Source organism: Heteronotia binoei, chromosome 2 (genome assembly GCF_032191835.1).
Source record: "Heteronotia binoei isolate CCM8104 ecotype False Entrance Well chromosome 2, APGP_CSIRO_Hbin_v1, whole genome shotgun sequence".
NCBI lineage: Eukaryota > Metazoa > Chordata > Lepidosauria > Squamata > Gekkonidae > Heteronotia > Heteronotia binoei.
Window position 1 is genome coordinate 121,422,143 of NC_083224.1, and position 20,644 is coordinate 121,442,786.

A 20,644-nucleotide genomic window follows, 5' to 3' on the forward strand; every position below is an offset into this window, starting at 1 on the left:
CCACCTCCTCCTCGCTTGCCCGCTGGAGAGCCGGCATCATCTGCCGTCGCCTCCCCTTGCTTGCCAGGCGGACGCACGCCAGGCTGCCCCGGCTCCGGCAGCCTTGGCGAGGTAGACGACGGAGGAGGCGAGATGGCCGAGCTCAGCCACCCAAGGGAGGCCCACCCTGGTCCCGTGCGCGCCCTCCTGCCTGCCTGGCACTCACCACCTGGCGCGCAATCTCGGTGGCCGCCATGGCCCCTTCGCCGCCGCCTCCAGAAGCCAAGCGAGCTCCTTGGCGCCGTTTCCCCCCCTTCCCCCCCGCTTCCATTGGGGGGGCGGGGGAAGAGGGTGGAAATCCTGGGGTCCCCAGCCAGAGCAGGAGGGTTGGGAAGCCTAGGGTAGACTCTATGCAATCATATCCCCACTGAGCTCCTGTCCTGAATTCCACCTTCCCTATGTTTTGCTTCTAAATCTCTAGGAATTTTCTAAGCTGGAGCTGGCAACCATAGTGTAAAGTAAAATACAAAATTAGCCTGGTACAGATTAGCTTTCCTCTCACCAAACTGCAGTATGTATGCAGTCAAGGACAACTGTGGGCTTGCTTATGAATAAATACTGTGTGAACTGGTCCTTGCTCTCTGGCTATACTAGGTAGAGTGAGGAGGACTACAGTGAAACTACCAAAATGCACAATCTAGGCCACATGTTTTGCTTCAAAAGCTTACTGGAAAAAATATATGTTATTTCCAGCAGCATTTGCAATATATCATTATATATTAAAGTGAGTAAATGGCATCCTTTGTGACATTTGTATGGCCGATAACTTAATTTAAAAGTTTTATATTGTGCAAGATAATTAATGAGCTCCAATATCACTTTGCTGTAATTACGTAATAAATCACACACACTAAAACTCCGTTTTGGAAAGCAGGACAGAGGTTTATTACTATGAGTACAAAGGCCATATCTGAGGTTTTCTGTATTTCTGGAATTCTCACCCATTCCTCACTTGTCTATCTAGTCAAGTATCCTGTTTCTAATAATGAGCAATACCAGATGCTTTTAGAAGTGAAGGGAATCCCAAAGTGGGTGGTTAGGGAATAATTTGCCTTTAGGCTAGGTATGTTTTATAGGGGTGACAAGAATGTACAAATATGTGCATCTGGCACAAATTTTTGAAATTTGTTTTGGTTTAGAACATCATTTAAGCTTTTGGGTAGTTTTGCTGTAATTTCCAAAGGTTGTAGAGACTTGTGTTTTCCCTCTCTGGATTTGACCATTTGCCAGAGGTTTGTAGATGTATAGGGTTAATAGGATACAGGATAACTGGAGATGCTATGTTACAGGATACCAACAGGAAAACCATGTAAAGCGTTTACACGGTTTTCCTGTTGGTTTCTTTGCTTGTTAACTGTGTAGTCACTGTTGTTTTGGTGTTACAGGATACAACACAAGCTTGTGTGTACTCCTTTCCCCATGTCTGATAATTAAACACAGGATGGCATTGAATTTAATATGCTGGCCAAATTCTAGGCTGAGTAATATATTCGACTTCCCACCTTCCTCTTTTTTCCTGCCATTTGGTTTGAATGAGTTGCCTACCTCCTAACTGACTTTTATATAGTGTTGCTGGCACATTCATAGATGACTTCATTGCACTTGATCATGAGTCTTAAAATTATTCCTCTTATGAACTCCACAAAGGGTTTTGAACAGAAGGTCCTGCAGAAAACAGTGTTCTCTGCCAACAGTCTGGAAATATTTTGCATATTAGTGATTGTTGGGAGAGGGGGATCTAGCATGCTTACATAAACTTCCCCAAAAGGTTTATCTATTAACTTCTTTAAAAAGATAACATCAAACAAAAGAGATTTTGGAAAGAAAGTGTGATCCAGTCTAGACTTCCAAACTTTTGTCAAGAATAAAGTGATAGAACTGCAAAGATATGAGCTTGAGATACTTTAATATGAAAGACAATCTGAATGGAACATACAGTATGAACTGGCAGATTCTTATTATGTTTGCAGTGCCAAGTGTTCATTCAGTCTTCTGCACAAAATTCTAGTGATTTATTTTCTTCCATCTACAATTTTACCAGCTTTCCCGTTGTCTTTATTCCGTTTGTATTCATTTAGATATAAGCAAAGAGAGAGAAAGAGAGAGAGACCAATTTCCCACTAGCCTTACACAGCTCTCAAGCTCCTTCTCAGCGGGGCTTCCCTCCGATTTCACACTATCTGCCCTGGGGCTGCAGCTAGCATAGGCATTTTCGCATGGCAAACAGAAACTGGTTTTTAGAGGTTTCTGTTTGACACACAAAAAAGCTGATGCTAGCTGCAGCCCCAGGGCAGAGAGTGTGAAATTGGAGGGAAGCCCCGCTGAGAAGGAGCTTGAGAGCAGCATAAGGCAAGTGAGAAATCGAATATAGAAACTTTAGCTGTATGGAAGATTCATTCAGCTATACCCTTAATGGTATGGCTGTGTATCTGATCATGCAATACTGGAAGTAATAATATGTAGAATGTTATGGCAAAATATTTTATTATTTACATCACTGGACAAAACTATAGGTTGCAAGTTGGTATTAAAGGTCCGGCACATTTGCATTTATTTATTTATTTGTTTTGGTAGCTCTTTATATTGATGGTTATGGCTTCAATTTGTATTAGTCTGTATATAGATCATACTCAATTAACAGTTGATATTCTAGTGTCTGCTACAAACTTGGGCTTTTGTTCTCTATGATGACAAAATTGGGGACATCTTCACAACTGTACTCTTCCCAAATGATGACCTCTGCCCTGATTGAAGGGTTTCAGGTAGTTAGATCTTTTTACCATGGGTAGTGCTAGATGCAACTTATTTGCAATCCCCTATTGTCCAGAGGCCAAGCCCCCATCCCACTTCTTTTTAGGAAGTCATTGCTTTCCTCCAGGTACTTCCCAATATAGCCTAAGTAACCCTTCTTCTTTCCTAGATATCTCAGGCATTTTCTACTGAGTTTAGTTTTCTTTCTTAAAGAAAAATCTTATCCAAATGGTGTTTTGATTTTATAAACATTATGTGGACAGCTGGCCTGATTTAAGGTTGCCAGGTCCAATTCAAGAAATATCTGGGGACTTTGGGGGTAGAAGCAGGAGCAAGGGTGTGACAAGCGTAATTGAACTCCGAAGGGAGTTCTGGCCATCCCATTTAAAGGAGCCGCACAATGCTTTCCTTCCATTAGAAATAATGAAGGATAGGGGGACCTTCTTTTGGGGCTCTTAGAATTGGACCTCCTGGTTCAATCCTTTGGAAACTTGGGGGGTGTTTTGAGGAGAGGTTTTGGATGTTGTGCTGTAAATTTGGTGCCTCTACCTCAAAAAACAGTCCCCCAGAGCCCCAGATACCTGCAGATCAATTTTCCATTATACCCTATGGGAATCGGTCTCCAAAGGGAATAATGGAGTGCCCAGCAGACATTCCCCCTCTCCACTTTCTTATGACCCTGAAGCAGGGGGAGGACCTCCAAACCTAGGGATCCCCTGCTCCCATCTGGAGATTGGCAACCATTGCCTGAGTTGAGCAGAGAGTTTCCACTTTACTGAAATAGGCCAAGCTAAAGGACATAGAATAAGTAAGTAAGAGGTGGCCTGGGGGAGCACACAGCTTGGAAAGAGGAAAGGAGCAAGTGGTTAGAAAAGCCTATTTGACGGGATGGCTGGAAATGATTCAAGAACTGCCTCTAAACAGAAGTGACGAACTGGATGGAAAGCTATTTTATTCTTGGGAAGAGGGACTGATATATAAAAATAGTTTGGTTTGAGGAACTGGCTTCTGATCATGACATCCAAATGTATATTGGTCAAATATGCTTAATGGAGTCTCAAGCTTCATCTTAGTTCACTTACCTCTTCTAGGTTTTCAAGGAACTGTTCTTTTGCTTGAACTGTAATTTGAATAGTTCCAGTACATTAGCAGTTACTTACTAATTTAACTCAAATAACAGAACTAATTATTGCTTTGAACATTACTTTCTTCCTTGGTCCAAACTGATCATATGAAGCTGCCATATTGAGTGAGCCCATTGATCCATCTGGATAGTTTCAGAGGGTAGCCATGTTAGTCTGTAATAAAACAGATTTGAGTCCAGTAGCACCTTAGAGACCAACAAGAGTTTTGGGGTATAAGCTTTTGAGAGCCAAAACGCCCTTCATCAGTGACCATCAGTGGACCAATATTGTCCATTCTGACTGGTGGTTCTTCAAGATTTCAACCAAAATAGAGATTTTTAAAAAGGAAAAGGTAGTCCCCTGTGCAAGCACCGGTTGTTTCCGATTCTGGGGTGACGTCGCATCACGACGTTTTCATGGCAGACTTTTTACGGGGTGGCTTGCCATTGCCTTCCCCAGTCACCTACACTTTCCCCCCAGCAAGCTGGGTACTCATTTTACCGACTTTGGAAAAATGGAGGACTGAGTCAGTCTTGAGCCGGCTACCTGAGGATGGCTGCTCCCTGTACAAAAGCTCCATGCTTTGATGTTGGAAAGCACCACAGAGTAAACTGTGGCCACTATATACAACAATATTCTGAACTTTTCCCAGCTTCATAGATCTGCATTGTGTTAGAACAGTGTAGCAAACTGTTGGATCTACATAGTAGACAAGGCTATTTATACTGGTTCTCCCAAGAAATGTTTTTATGTCACTTGTAGGTCCTTCTAATGAAATAAATGTTGGGGTTTCATTTAGAGATGCTTGGAATTCTCTCTTTATTGGCAAGCTGGCACAACCTATAACCAGATTAAATAGCATTTGAACATCTGCCACAAATAAAAAGGATGATGTCCCAAGAATACCTATAGTTCAAGTGCTGCTGTTTTGTCACAAGTTAAATATGATTTCCGGGAGCACCTGTAGTTGAGCCAAGTAGGATTGCCAAGCTTGACAAAGACTACATACTTTTTTTTGTCATTTGCTTTAAAAGTACAGCACGTCTCCTCGAATATTCTTTTTTATTTAGTACATCAGCTTTCTTGTTAGCCACTTTCTTTGTTGAGAGTGAATCAATAGTAAAGATGGGTAAAATTATTTCATTTTTTAAGGGGAATATGCAAAGAATCCAGTAATACACAACCCCCCAAAAAATGTTGGGGCTGGGCACCCATTTTGCCCATTCCCCCCTCCCCCCAGTTATTTTTTCTTCTTTGTGCAGTTTCTGTCTCTGGATCTTTGCTGACATTTTCTACAACAGAAGGCTTGATTAATGCCAGATGTATACCAGAGTTTATGAAATTCATTGCTGTAATTTGCACTGCAGATCAATAAATACCTATGTTTCATTTTCCAAAGTCTGCCTTCTTCAGCTACTAAAACACCCTTCAATGTAGCAGCTTGAATATATTTATGTGTTTTAGGAGTTGTATTAAAGTCACAGTGGTAAATCAGAAGTTTTATCTAGAGCACTGGGTTCTGCTCACCTTAAAAGAGGTAGTCTGAGTTATACCAGTAATTGGACATGTAGGCAAAGGCCTACATAAGTCTATTCATCTTCTCAGTTACCATTCCCATTTGATGCTTGTAGAGTCATTTAACCTCTCTCACCTAACCATCAAGTCATTGCCTTCTGGCAGTGAGTCAGCCTGCCTCAGGATACATTTTGCCTTATAAACATGTCACCTTGCTGCCCCAGCAGTGTGTATGTGATCTTGGATCCCCCACTTGTATGTGGCCCTTCTCTTGCTTTCCAAAATGCTCGCCATTCCCTTCTTCAACCAGCTGCTTCCACAGACCTTTTCAAGTTTGGTAATTATTACCCTTCCTAAAAATCTCCCCTTTCCTCCCTGTCTTTCTTAGGTAGCTCTTGTGTTTGCTGTGTGCAGCCTTGTTTTATTCTGTTTCTTTTTGTTTTTCAATAAAAACTCTGCCAGTTGAACAGCTGCCTGGTTATTTTCAAGAGTTCGCAGGGGAGCCATCCTCATAGACATGGTTTGATCCCAGTTGTCCCTCTATTCTCACAGCCTCCTAAGATTTCCTCAACTGGAGTAGAGACTGACTATTTGGGGCTCTGTTACATAAAATGGGGCATATTCATGCTTGCACAGTATTCCAGAGGCAATTTAAAAGGGTACAAACAACTGATTCAAAAACGTATTTGTTTTGAAATCAGTTAGCTGTTCTGTGGTATGCCATTTTGTGTTTGTGTGTGTGTGATTGCTTATTTACATGCAAGCATTTTTGTGGCAGTGGATGTTTTGTGCCAAATGTGTCAACTTTCTTCTGGAAGTTGATTGGTCTGAATGAAGATTTCAAAGAGTAGTAAAGCTAATCTGAGAACAAATGGCAAGGATTGTATTATCGGCTTCATTTTCATATGTGGGCTTCTAAAAACAAAATACTGTGCCTGTTCTTAGTAAAGCCATAGTAGCAGAACACTTAGATACAGACAACTGTTCTGTGTCCTTGCAGGGAGCAGGGAGATCCTAATCTAATGACTGGACAAAATATCAGAGGCTACCAATGTTTAATACATTTAGTCAAAGATGCTGGTCTCTTAGTGCCCTCTGTTGGCCAGTACTGAAATCTCACACCCTTTGAATCTGATAAACTAATCCTTCATTTTTATAGTTCTCTTGCTCTTGATTGGGGCTGGTACACCATGTAAATTTTTCATCAGCTAATGAAATATGATAGATAAGCCAAAACACACTGGTAAGCAAGGTGTGTGCCACTTAACACTTTTATCTAGGAATAATGTGTGAGTGAACATTCATGAAGAAATAGATAAAACTAACACCTTAAAGGAAAGATCTTGATTATCATCTGAATGCAAATTCATCATTTTAAATGCCAGAGACAGTGATGTGATGCCTGTTTGACATGGTTCTTGGAATGCACGTATAATTTTAATGTAGTCTGAGATCTGAGGAAGCTTCATGCCTCTGGAAATTCAGAGCTTCCAATGGGAACAGAGCAGGGGACCTTCTCTGTAAGACTTTGCTAAGTTAAAGTGTATATTTGACTCTATAGACTAAAAAGGCCTTAAATACTTAATTAATAAAACTGTATTTCAGCCTAACAGCTGATGGGTACACCAGGCCCACTGTTAGACTGAAATGGATACAAGCCATTTCAGCGATCCCTAGAGCAAAACAGGGAGGTTAATGACTGGTAGCCATTTTATTTATTTATTTACATTATATTTATATCCCGCCCATTCTGTACAGACTCAAGGCGGCTAACAGCATAAAATAGACAGTAAACAAAAACAATATTAAAACAATAAAACAATCAGATAAATGACAATGGTGCTACTTTAGGCGGGTCATGTAATATTTTCTTTCTCACATGCACAGATCCTAGGCAGTTAGTGATGAAAGTGCTATGGATCCAGATGTGGTGGCAGCCCTCTCCCATTAGCTGTTATATGCCATCTGAAACAGTTCAGTCTTGCAGGCCCTGCAGAACTGCGATAAATCCCGCAGGGCCCTGATGGCTTCTGGAAAGGTGTTCCAAAGTATTGGGGCCGCAACCAAGAAGGCTCTTGCTCTGGTGGAGTTGAGCCTAGCCTCCTTTAGTCCAGGGACAGCCAAAAGATTTTGAGAGCTTGATTGCAGTGCTCTCTGGGGAACATGTGGGGCAAGGCGGTCCCGCAGATAGGTAGGTCCTAGGCCATATAGGGCTTTGTAGGTTAATACCAGGACCTTGAAACAGATTCGATATGCAACAGGCAGCCAGTGCGGCGCTCTCAGCACAGGCTGAATGTGTTCCTGATGGGGAAGCCCCATTAGTAGCCTGGCTGCAGCATTCTGCACCAGCTGCAGCTTCTGAATCTGAGTCAAGGGCAGCCCCATGTAGAGAACGTTACAGTAATCGATTCTTGAGGTGACTGAGGCGTGGATCACCATTGCTAAGTCGCTGCGCTCAAGGTAGGGGATCAACTGCCGTGTTCACCAAAGGTGAAAAAAAGCAGCTCTGGCAGTGGCTACTACTTGGGCCTCCATTGTTAAGGAGGACTCCAGGAGCACTCCCAAGCTCTTAACCTTTGACGCTGGCATCAATGGTGCCCCGTTGAAGGTTGGTAGAGGGATCCCAGGTAGAGCCTTCCCAGGCCGCTGCGACTTAGATACAGAACCTCCGTCCTCGTTGGATTCAGCTTTAGCCGGCTCAGCCTGAATCATGATACTACGGCTTGCAGCGCCAGGTCCAAATTCTCTGGGGCACAGCCAGACCAGCCACCCATCAATAGATAGAGCTGGGTGTCAACTGCATACTGATGACAACACAGCCCATACCTCCTGACCATCTGGGCAAGGGGACGCATATAGATATTAAACAACATTGGGAAAAGAACTGCCCCCTGGGGCATTTCCCCAATCGCCACCCTTTGTCCCCGACCGTGGAGGAAAGAGGAGTGTCACTGTAAGGCAGACCCCTGTATCCCCATGTCGGCAAGACGGCTAGACAGCAGCTGGTGGTCAACTGTATCGAATGCAGCTGACAGGTCTAATAGGAGCAGTACTGCCGAGCCAACCTGATCCAGATGTTTCAGGTCATCCATGAGGGCAACCAGCACCGTCTCCGTCCTGTGGCCTGGGTGGAAGCCGAACTGGAACAGGTCCAGTATGGAAGTGTCCTCCAGGAAACCCTGTAACTGTGTCGCCACCGCCCTCTCTATGATCTTACCCAAAAAGGGAAGGTTTGATACCGGCCGATAGTTGGCCAAATTGGTTGGGTCTAAAGATGGTTCCTCAAGAGAGGGCGGATCTTTAAGAGGTGTGGGGAATACCCCCCATGAGGGATCTGTTGACAATAGATCGAAGTGGATCACATAACACTGTCCAGCAAGCTTTTATCAGCCAAAACGGGCACAGATCCAAAATGCAAGTTGTAGGGCGCACAGAAATGAGAATCCTGTCAACTTCCTCCAGGCTGAGTGGGTCAAAGTGATCCAGGAATGGACCTGAAGACGTGCTTGGAGCCTCAAGTTCACTTACTGTTTCAACTGTGGCAGGGAGGTCGTGGCGGAGTGATGAGACATTATCTGCGAAAAAACTCTCAAAAGCCTCACAGCCGATTTCCAATTCCCTAACATTTGATCTGCCTTGCAGTAGGGCAGTTAAGGACTGAATTGTACTAAATAATTGGGCTGGGCGTGAGGTCACAGATGCAATCTGGGCCACAAAGTAAGCTTTCTTTGTGGTCTTGACTGCCACCTCATAGGTCTGCATAAATGACCTATAGGATGTTCTCATCGCTTCGTCCTGAGTACGCTGCCACCATCTCTCTAGTCGTCTAAGTTGCTGCTTCATCGACTGCAATTCCAGAGTATACCATTGTGCAAGTTGCGAGTGGGGGCAAAAAGGACGCCTAGGTGTGATCTCATTGATGGCTGCAGAGAGCCGACTATTCCAGGACTCCGCAAGCTCATCTAATGAGCCACCAGGGGACCAGCGATTCCTCAAGGCCATCTGAAGCCGCATTGGGTCCATCAGGCTTTGAGGGTGAGCCAAAACATGCTCATCACCTAAACAGGGGTGTAGTGACACGTCCGTACGGGCCCCACTGTTAGGCCGAAATGGAACTGTGTGCGGCAGGGAGGGCTCTCCTGGCTGCAGGCAGATCCTGGTTGCCATGGCTTCTTCTTCCACAGGGCGCTTTAAACCAGGGGTGTCAAACTCATTTGTTATGAAGGCCAGAGGAAAACGTGAAATGGCTGGGCATTGTGAGCTTTTGTACATGATGCTTCAGGTGCTGGTCAAGAACATGTGAAGGAACTGTGACACAAAATGGGGGTTATGTGTTTGTCTACAAAACTATCGTCTTCCCCAGAAAAATAACTACAACGCCAATGTGGCAGTGCAAGAATAGAAAGACAGTCATGTATAGTGGTCAGTATCAGCCTACTATCTGGAAAGTCTAACTTTAAAATCCCCAATCAATCAAAGGAAATCAAAGGAAAATGTGAAGTGTGAAAGGAAAATCAAAGGGAATGTGCTGGGTAAACTTGATCTGAACACACACTGTCAGCCGAATCCTGGTTGTTGTTATTCCTCTCCTGGATCATGAAGATGTGAATACAGTAAAAAGGTTAGGGCTACCAAGCTTCTGCTGGGGGTGGGTTTTCCCCTGGATTGGGGCCCCCCAATCTGCTGGCGTGGAGTGGGCCACCAGGGGGATCCCCATCCCCAAAGAGCTCTATCATTGTGCAACCTGACCAGTGCATCATTTTAAGAAGAATATAGACAAGCTGTAATGGGACCAGAGGAGGGTGATGAAGATGGTGAGGGGTCTGGAGACCAAGTCCTATGAGGAAAGGTTGAAGGAGCTGGGGATGTTTAGCCTGGAGAGGAGGCGGCTGAGAGGTGATATGATCACCATCTTCAAGTACTTGAAGGGCTGTCATATAGAGGATGGTGTGGAATTGTTTTCTGTGGCCCCGGAAGGTAGGACCAGAACCAATGGGTTGAAATTAAATCAAAAGAGTTCTGGCTCAACATTAGGAAGAACTTCCTGACGGTTAGAGCGATTCCTCAGTGGAACAGGCTTTCTCGGGAGGTGGTGGGCTCTCCTTCCTTGAAAGTTTTTAAACAGATGGCCATCTGACAGCAATGAAGATCCTGTGAATTTAGGGGGAGGTGTTTGTGAGTTTCCTGCATTGTGCAGGGGGTTGGACTAGATGACCCTAGACGTCCCTTCCAACTCTATGATTCTATGATCATGTGGGGGACACTCTAGCATTCGAAGGTAAAAACTCTATGGTACCATAGAGCTTTTAACCCAAATCCTAGATGTGCCTGGTGCAATGAGTGATATTATCCTGCCACGTGCGCTTTGTGCACATGCTCACAAGGACTCCCCCGCCGCAGCCAAGGTAGGACTTGGCAGCTCTAGAAAAGGGAGAGGCAAATCCAGTTGCACCCAGGAGAGCCCTGGCGTAACAAGCCAACAAAACTCTCTCTCCCTCCCTCAAAAAGCTCTTACCTTGAATAAAACGTTGTTGGTCTTAAAAGTATTGTCTTTGTATCTCTTTCGTACAATCGATGGAGGGAACTGAGCAAAGGCTGTTTCCCTCCCTATCCAGGGAATGAAGAGGAGGAGAAGCCTTAGCCAATACAAGGAAGAGAGGCTTGGCTCAGTAGCTCTGAAGTGTGATTGAGAGAACCTGGCAGCCCATGAGCTTTCAGTCATACAGTCATACAGTCATACAGCAGAGCTACAGAGCCAAGCTCCTCCATTGGCTGAGGCTCCTTTGGGAAGAGGGAGGGGGAAGAGGGAAAGAGCAAGATGCTACTTTGTTCAGCCACCTCGCCTCAGAGGAGAAATAAAAAAATGGTGACCAAAGGAAGCAGGTGAGGGAGAAAGAAGCAGGTGATGGCCAGTTTCTGGTGAGCCTGATTCGAGCCTTCTGGGGGATGGATTAGGCCTGTGGGATGGATATTTGACACCGTATCACAGGAGGAGAAGCTGACCCCAGGATCTGCATGCAGCGGGGAGAGCACTTCCCACCACACACAGTTCCATTTCAGCCTAACAGCTGCTCTCCCCTGCTTCTCACTATAAGCTGCATGGACCTCCTTAAAAATGTGGAGGGTCGTGGAAGGATGTTTGATGAGGATGGGCACAAACCTCAGTTCATGAACCACAATCCAGTGATTTTCATGAGGAATTTAAATTTGTGACAAGGTTCATGCCCATCCCTAGTCATCATTACTTATTTTGCCTTAAGTCTTCCACTTATAAAATAACATTTTTTGATCAGTAGTATGCTAAAGTCATGTAGGAGTGGGGACAATGAATCCCTGTGCTAGTCACTCATTTGTTTGGTAGCAGATCCCAAACTTCTGCCTCTGGTGCTGCAACCTAATGCTCCAGTCTGTAGCCAGTGGTGCTCTTGCGTAAGTCAGACTTTTCTAATCATAGGCAATTGCCTACAAATGGTTTCTGTGAATGAACGATGAGTGTTAGAACCTACAACAAAGAAACTTCTAACTACTGGCAGTCATATAAGTGTGTTTCTGACATAAACAATGGTTTTCTACTGTGAATAAGCTTAAGAGATAATTGGGGTCATTTTGTTCCCTATTTCTCTTCTCTCTTCCTTTTCATGCAATGAGATAACTGTTTTCTGTTCATGGTAGTCTATGCTTCACTGATACATGAGCTGTGGTTTGTGCTTTCTTTACAGACTAGAATTAAACCATAAACTACCAGTTTTGATATAGTGATGAACTATGCCTTGCTACATAACTAATTTCCTTGCTGCATTTTATGCTAGAAGGAAGTATGCAAGTCTCCACGCTTGTTTGTGTAGCAGCAAATCATGGTTTGGCATTATATCTGAACCAAGAATATTTATTGTAAAGGTTTATAGTTCTTTTATTTTCTTTTTTTGAAAGGCTAATGCTTATTTTCTTTTGTACCACTTACAGGATCCCTTAGATCCAACACAGACAGCCATTGTGATCAGCTCCCTAGTGCCAAATGGAGTGGCTGAGTGTGGGGGTGAACTTTTCCCTGGTGATCGTCTGGTCTTTGTAAATGAAAAAAGTTTGTACAATACCACTCTTCCAGAAGCTGTAGAAGTGCTGAAATCTGCACCTCCAGGGAATGTTCGTCTTGGAATCTGTAAACCTTTGCTGGTAAGGGCTGCCATTTTGTTCAGTAAAGCCAATGCTTACTTTGAACAGAATTTGCTGTGGAACTGGCTGCAGACATAGTCCCCCAGGGGTGTCGAACCTGTTTGTTATGAGGGCCAGATCTGACATAAATGAGACCTTGTTGGGCCATGCCATGCCATGTCGAGCTGGGTCATATGTGTACTTATTTAAGATTAGGTAGCAGAGATATAAACTTTATAAAGGACTCAGACAAACACAAGGGTTTTTTTTTAAAAAAGCTTAAAATAAATCATGCTTAAAACATTAGCACTCATTGGTCTTAAAAGTGTTTTCTCTGTATTTTTTCTATGTGACCCAGGGAACTGGGCAAGGAGGTCCGTTCCAACTCTATGATTCTATGATTCTTTCCTTCCTTCTCCAGGGGACCAGGAGGAGCCTCAGCCAATAGAAGGAAGAGGGGCTTGCCTCAGTAGCTCTGCTGTGCGATTGAGAGAGCCTGACAAAGCAAGCTATTCCTCCCTCCTTCTTCCCCAAGGGAGCAGCCTCAGCCAATGCAGAAAATAAAGGCTTTGCTCTGTAGCTCCTGTGCGATTGAGCAAGCCTTGCAAAGTAAGCTGTTATGCAGAAGGAAGCAAGATATAGGGAGAAGGAAGCAGATGACAGCCAGTTGCTCAGGGGCCTGATAGGAGCCCTCCAGTGGCCTGATTTGACCCCCGGGCCGCATGTTTGACACCCCCTAGGTTCTTTGGTAATTTTCCCTGTAACTGGGGATGGAAGGTAGCATAAGTACTGAAGGAACAGGAGAATATTTTTGAAGACATCTGGTGGTGGTTTTTTGTGCCCTTATGCACAGGGTCTAAGTCAATTTTTGCATGTAATCAGTCCCATTCCACTTAGTAGTTCTGCAGGTCTTTCAAAGTAACTTCCTGTACAATTTTAAAGTGTATTTAAAAACTGAATTGCGACAATATAAACAAGATAACACAGCAGAAACCAATCAAACAGTGGCTGCAGACAGCAGCAAAAATCAGTCAAAGACTTCATGAAGCAGGAAAAGCAGCCTTCAAGTGACATATATAACGAAGCCCATTGGGCCTGTTCATCTGATAAGAAGCAAAAAAGTGCTACTGTTGAGAAGACTCTGTAACTAACAGTGCCTATAACTGTATTCAGAACGAAGAACATTTTTTTTCTCCAGGCAAGATTCACTGAAAAGCCCGGGTTGATTTTTTAAAAAATGTTATTTAAAATGTTAAAATTTTAAATGTTATAGTGCCCATTCTGACCAGCCTTGCTTACAAGATCAACAAAGCATCACCAGGCAACAGGTTGCAGTGTATGATCATCTAACTAGCTTCCTCAGGAGGCACCCGAAGTTCTGGAATAGCTGCCATCATATATCTGATTAGTAAATTTATTGTTAGTTGTTCATTTGGATTATTATTGGTTTTAATGTTTTGATTTTATGTATTTTACTGATATGTTGTTACCCACCCTGAACCTGGTTGCGGGGGAAGGTGAAATATAAATCAAATAAATAAATAAATAAAAGAGCCTTAACCAATAACGTACAGCTACTTTCTTAAACCACCTGAATTGGTATATTGAATTGTGTATGCTGCAAACTCTTCTGGTGTAGGTGTTTTTGTTGGTACATGGTAACTTGGGCTAATCTGTTTAAGACTTGAATGAGCTGGAATAATATATATCACTATATACTAGATGTCAATTGTTGGACTAAACATTTTTCAAACATCTTTCAACTTGAATGCTGGGGTCCTCTTGTGGATCAAAAACTGCCTAATTAATAGAAAACAGAGTGAGTGAGTATAAATAGGCAATTTTTACAGTGGAGGGTGGTAAGCAATGGGGTACTGCCAGGCTCAGTACTTGGTCCGATGCTTTCTAACTTGTTTATTCATGATTTGGAGTTGGGAGGAAGCAGTGAAGTGGCTAAGTTTGCAGATGACAATAAATTGTTCAGGATGGTGAGAACCAGAGAGGATTGTGAGACACTTCAAAGAGATCTGTTGAGACTGGGCGAGTGGGCATCAACATGACTAATGTGGTTCAACGTGACCAAGTGCAAAGTAATGCACATTGGGGCCAAAAATCCCAGCTTCAAATACAAGTTGATGGGGTGTGAACTGGCAGAGACTGACCAAGAGAGAGTTCTTGAGGTCGTGGTAGATAACTCACTGAAAATGTCGAGACAGTGTGTGACAGTAATAAAAAAGGCCAATGCTATGCTGGGAATTATATAGGGAGGGAATTGAAAACAAATCAGCCAGTATCATAATGCCCCTGTATAAATTGATGGTGCGGCCTCATTTGGAATACTGTGTACAATTCTGGTCACTGCACCTCAAAAAAGATATTTATAGCTTTGGAAAAAGTCCAGAAAAGGGCAACTAGAATGATTCAAGGGTTGGAACACTTTCCCTATGAAGAAAGGTTAAAATGCTTGGGACTCTTTAGCTTGGAGAAACATCAACTGAGGGGTGACATGATAGAGGTTTACAAGATTATGTATGGGATAGAGAAGGAAGAGAAAGAAGGACTTTTCTCCCTTTCTCACAATATGAGAACTCGTGGACATTCAATGAAATTGCTGAGCAGTTGGGTTAGAACGGATAAAAGGAAGTACTTCTTCACCCAAAGGGTGATTGACACATGGAATTCACTGCCACAGGAGGTGGCAGCTGCTGCAAGCATAGCCAGCTTCAAGAGGGGATTGGATAAACATATGGAGCAGAGGTCCATCAGTGGTTATTAGTCGCAGCGTATTGTTGGAACTCTCTGTCTGGGGCAAGTGATGCTCTGTATTCTTGGTGCTTGAGAGGAGCAACAGGGCAAGGGCTTCTGGTGTCCTGGTCCCACTGATGGACCTCCTGATGGCACCTGGATTTTTTTTTGTGGGAGGGGGCACTGTGTGACACAGAGTGTTAGACTGGTCTATCAGTGGCTATTAACCACAGCGTACTGTTGGAACTCTCTGTCTGGGGCAATGATGCTCTGTATTCTTGGTGCTTGGGGGCACAGTGGGAGGGCTTCTAGTGTCCTGGCCCCACTGATGGACCTCCTGACAATGCATGGTTTTTTTGTCCACTGTGTGACACAGAGTGTTGGACTGGATGAGCTATTGGCCTGATCCAGCATGGCTTCTCTTATGTTCTTATGTTCTTGCTCCTACTTTGCCCCCATACTCTCCCTGGAGTGTCCACTGACCTGCAGGAACACCATGGGGGAGGGGGGAGGCTGCAGAAGACTGCAGAAGGAGGGGAGAGACAGGGAAGTTGCCTTCTTGACGCTCACCTCCACGAGTACTGCTTAGAGGAGCACGTCTGATATATTCTTGAAAGTATCATTGCCTTGAGAAGATGTGAAAAGACTAACATGTTAAAATGTACCATCTTCTTAGACTAGGGTTATTGTATTGTGAGTACAGCAGAAGGATGTACACCTCTGTGCTTGAACTATAAAACTGTTTATTGAGAATAATGCTGATATTTATTGCCAAGTATGAAGTAATGTCATAGTTTCTTCATATCATTCTTGCAATGTGTCTCCGGTTTTGTAAAGCAATTGCTGAAATTTGAACAAAATGCAGCATGGGATGGGTAGAAAGATGAATTTTTCCATATTTTGAATAAGAATATGAATATTGTTGATGTGCTGATGATGTAAAACTTTTAAAAATTATTCTGCTTTGCCGTGAAAAAGCAGAATAAGTATTTATTCTGACCCTGGCCACACCCAATATAGTTTTATCAATAATAAAGAATTGGGTGCAGCTACATCACTTACTGAACCCCCAAGTGCTGAAAGCATAGCATTAAAAAGCAATTAAGAATATGTTTGTAAGTTCTTCTCAGGCTAGTAGAAGCATAGATCAAGATGAGACTAAAATGTATCCAACATCTGGCTGGTTTTAGTTATATCATAACTTAAAAGTAAGCCAAAGCAGAAGAAATAAAATCAGTGAGAACATATTTTTTTTATCTAGCCCATATGTTTAGCTTGTTGTTTCTTTACCATTCTCTCAACATGTCATTATGTTTCTGTGTTCTATACTCCCCTCTCTCTAGTTTACCTTTCTTAATTCCTTTAAGGGTTTTTTTGTTTTGTTTTTTGTAGTACTGTCCTTGGTGAGCCCATTTCTTGCCCATTATCTTCTGTTTCAAAATTAGGGCTTTGGTATTGTATTGATTGGTATGTGTGTATGTCTTTTTAAAGGGAGAAAATAGACAGTGTACAGCTTCTTGTATTATGGATCCAAAGAGTATTTCCAGGAATTCTGTATCTCCAGCACCAATCAATAATACTGAATCATCAATACTCCTTGAGGCTCCAAAGGTATCATTGATTTTTTTATTTTCAATCGGTTTAAACTGAGGTGCTTAGAAGTGAGGAGTTTGTGCTTTAGGATAGAAAAGCAAAAGGGTTTCTTTTTCAAATGTTTTTATCCATAAATAATTCTGCTTAAATCAGTGTAGTGAATTGTAGTTTCAGGGATGTAAGCTTTATGTGTACAATGCTTTTTGTAAACAGCATGTTACAGACTTGGAGAACATTAGACCTATGAGTTAAATAGAGTCCCTTGTTTTGTATTTGGGATATCTCATGTGGGGATATCCCATCCCACACTTCAAACGCCCAACAACTTGTAAATTGGACCCATGCCCCTCTTGGCTTATTAAGACCTGCCAGAGGGAGCTAAGATATCCTATACGGGATATCATAAATAGATCCCTACTGGAGGGGCGTTTTCCATCAGCGCTCAAGGAGGCGGTGGTCCGTCCCCTCTTGAAGAAAACAACGTTAGATCCGGCCGAATTGGCACACTATCGGCCGGTCTCGAATTTGCCCTTTTTGGGCAAACTTATTGAGAGGGCAGTGGCGTTGCAGCTACAGAGTTTCCTGGAGGATGCTTCTGTCCTTGACCCCTACCAGTCTGGTTTCCGCCCGGGCCATGGGACGGAGACGGTGCTGGTCGCCCTGGTGGATGACCTTCAGCGGCATCTGGATCAAGGCGGCTCGGCGGTGCTGATGTTGTTGGACCTATCGGCAGCGTTCGATACGGTCGACCATCGGCTTCTGGCGTGCCGCCTTGCCGACGCTGGGATTCAGGGGCTGGCCTTGCAATGGCTTTCCTCTTTCCTTGACGGTCGGGGACAAAGGGTGGCGATTGGGGAGGAACTGTCCCAGAGACACACGCCTGACTGCGGGGTGCCTCAAGGGGCGGTACTTTCCCCGATGTTATTCAACAACTATATGCGCCCCCTTGCCCAGATTGCCCGAAGGTATGGGCTGGGTTGTCATCAATATGCTGATGACACCCAGCTCTATCTGCTCATGGACGGCTGGCCCGCCTGCGTCCCAGAAAATCTGGACCGGGCGTTACAGGCAGTGGCTAGGTGGCTTAGGCTGAGCGGGCTGAAGCTGAACCCAGCGAAGACAGAGGTCCTTTGCTTGGGTCGCTGCGGCCCGGGAAGGGAAATCCCCCTGCCAGTTTTTGACGGCGCGCCGCTGACAGCGTCGGGCAGGGTCAAGAGCCTGGGGGTGCTATTGGAGCCTTCTCTGACGATGGAGGCTCAGATAGCAGCCACTGCCAAGTCCGCTTTTTTTCACCTTAGGCGGGCGAGGCAGTTGGCCCCCTTCCTGGAGCGCGACGACCTAGCAACAGTGATCCATGCTACGGTCACCTCGAGGTTGGACTACTGTAATGCCCTCTACATGGGGCTACCCTTGTGCCGGACCCGGAAACTGCAGTTAGTGCAGAACGCTGCTGCCCGGCTGCTACTAGGGAGCACATTCGGCCGGGGCTCCGGGATCTGCACTGGCTGCCAGTAATATTCCGAGTCCAGTACAAGGTGTTGGTCATCACCTTTAAAGCCCTATATGGCCTAGGACCTGCCTACCTTAGGGACCGTCTCTCCCCACACGTTCCCCAGAGAGTACTACGCTCCGGTTCACAAAATCTGCTGGTAGTCCCCGGGCCAAAGGAGGCCCGTCTAAAATCCACCAGGGATCGGGCCTTCTCAACAGCGGCACCTTATTGGTGGAACCAGCTGCCGGAGCAGGTGCGGGCCCTGCGGGACCTAGGGCAGTTCCGCAGGGCCTGTAAGACAGCCCTCTTCCGGCAGGCCTATAACACCTAACTGATAATGAGAACATCCCTGGATGGAACAAAATGCTCTTATAGACCGCTGGTTTTATTTTATCTTGTTTTATTAATTATGGTTTTAATTGTATTTGTAAACGTTTTAAATTGTATTATATGAATCATTATGTTGTAAGCCGCCCTGAGACACTTCGGTGAGAAGGGCGGGATATAAGTCCATTAAATAAATAAATAAATAAATGAAATTCATCCTGCCCTTGGGTCTGAGCTCAGCCCTGTGTATATAGACTGATCTAAAGCCTTGCCCAGGGTTTTCCTGCAACATGAAGACATAGTAGACTCAGACATGATTGTCTTTATTATCCTTGAAGTTACCCTCAACATCATACAGCTAGACTGTGCTTGGGATGAAAGGTACTGGGTTGACTTGACAGAAAAGTTCACAGAAAGAGCGGCAAACTAAATTGTTCCCTGTCTTTTCCTTCCCCAGATAATTTACAACTTGCCCTAAAAATCCTCTGGGAGAGTTGAGTGAGTCTCACAAATGAAATGCACAACAGCAATGGATGCCACAGAAATGGGGAGGAATCAGATAAAATGATCTCATTCTCTTTACTCTGCTTACAACTTGCATTAGCAGAGGAAAGGAAGAGGTCATTTTACACGTCCTTGCTGCAGCACCCTGTTCCATTGTGTATTTTGTTCATAAGGCTTTCCTGACCCTCCAAGAGGATTTTCAGTGCAAAAAAACAGCTGCATAGGGAAGGGGGGAGGAGATCAGCTCCTTCTCCCTTGGTGAACATTTCCACTTAATTTAGTCCAATGTATGTACATATAAATGTCTGTGTGTTCTTGGGTGTAGCCAGTTTTTAAAGCTGAAATACAATCACTGGACCTGAAAAGGTCCTATTACCTGCCCCATAGCAACAGCATTTGCTAATACATGTTTTTATTACTTTGAATTATTTCTTGGTTAAAGTTTTTTGGGATACCCAGTGAAAGATTCTAGTGTAGTTTATTCTCCGGAGAATCTTATGTACATGTATTCTGTTCTCACACCAAGGATCATTTATTCTATTATTTTAATTTGTTCTACAATAACTCAGACTGCCCTGGCTTCAGAAGCATGGCCTCGATTCAGACTTAATGGTCATGCTGTTTGTCACTATGTGAATGAGTCTGGGGTTGGGCTCACATGCTGCCTGTTCTCTCATCCTCCCACCTTCCTATGAGCATATGCAGAGTTTGTGACAAAGTAGGGTTGCCAAGTCCAATTCAAGAAATATCTGGGGACTTTGGGGGTGGAGCCAGGTGACTTTGGGGGTGGAGCCAGGAGACATTGGGGGCAGAGCCAGGAACAAGGGCTTGACAAGCATAATTGAACTCCAAGGGAGTTCTGGCCATCACATTTAAAGGGACAGCACACCTTTTTAAATGTCTTCCTTCCATAGGAAATAATGAAGGATAGGGGCACCTTCTTTTGGGGCTCATAGAATTGGACCCCCTGGTCCAATCCTTTTGAAACTAGGGGGGTACTTTGGGGAGAGGCAGTAGACACTATACTGAAAATTTGGTGCCTCTACCTAAAAAAACAGCTCCCCCAGGGAGAGGGGGGAAGAGAGGTCTCCCCCATATTTCCATCCAGTTTGGGTACTGATCAATGTTTTCTCTAAGTCTTGTGAGCAAAAAAACTACTTTGTGAGCTACTGGCATTAAAATTGTGAGCTACCGGTATTAAAGTTGTGAGCTACTGCATACATTGTTGTGCTCTAGGGTCATCCTTCCTGAGCTAAGACAAAAAATGTGTGAGCTGGAGGCTAAAAATCTGTGGGCTAGCTCACACTACCGCAGCTTAGAGGGCACACTGGTACTGATGCCAGTCTCCACCTTTCGTCTCCACACACAAAGCCTGGACGAGCCCGAAGAGGCCGCGGGAAAA

General features: G+C 44.2%; 1 protein-coding gene across 1 annotated transcript in view; it reads left to right on the forward strand.

Annotated features, from left to right (window-relative positions):
* Positions 1-20,644, forward strand: part of PATJ (PATJ crumbs cell polarity complex component) — a 332,986-nt gene that overhangs the window by 93,648 nt on the left and 218,694 nt on the right. Inside the window, 2 exon segments of the mRNA XM_060231912.1 lie at positions 12,393-12,602; positions 16,818-16,937. Coding sequence (XP_060087895.1) covers positions 12,393-12,602; positions 16,818-16,937 — 330 coding nt within the window.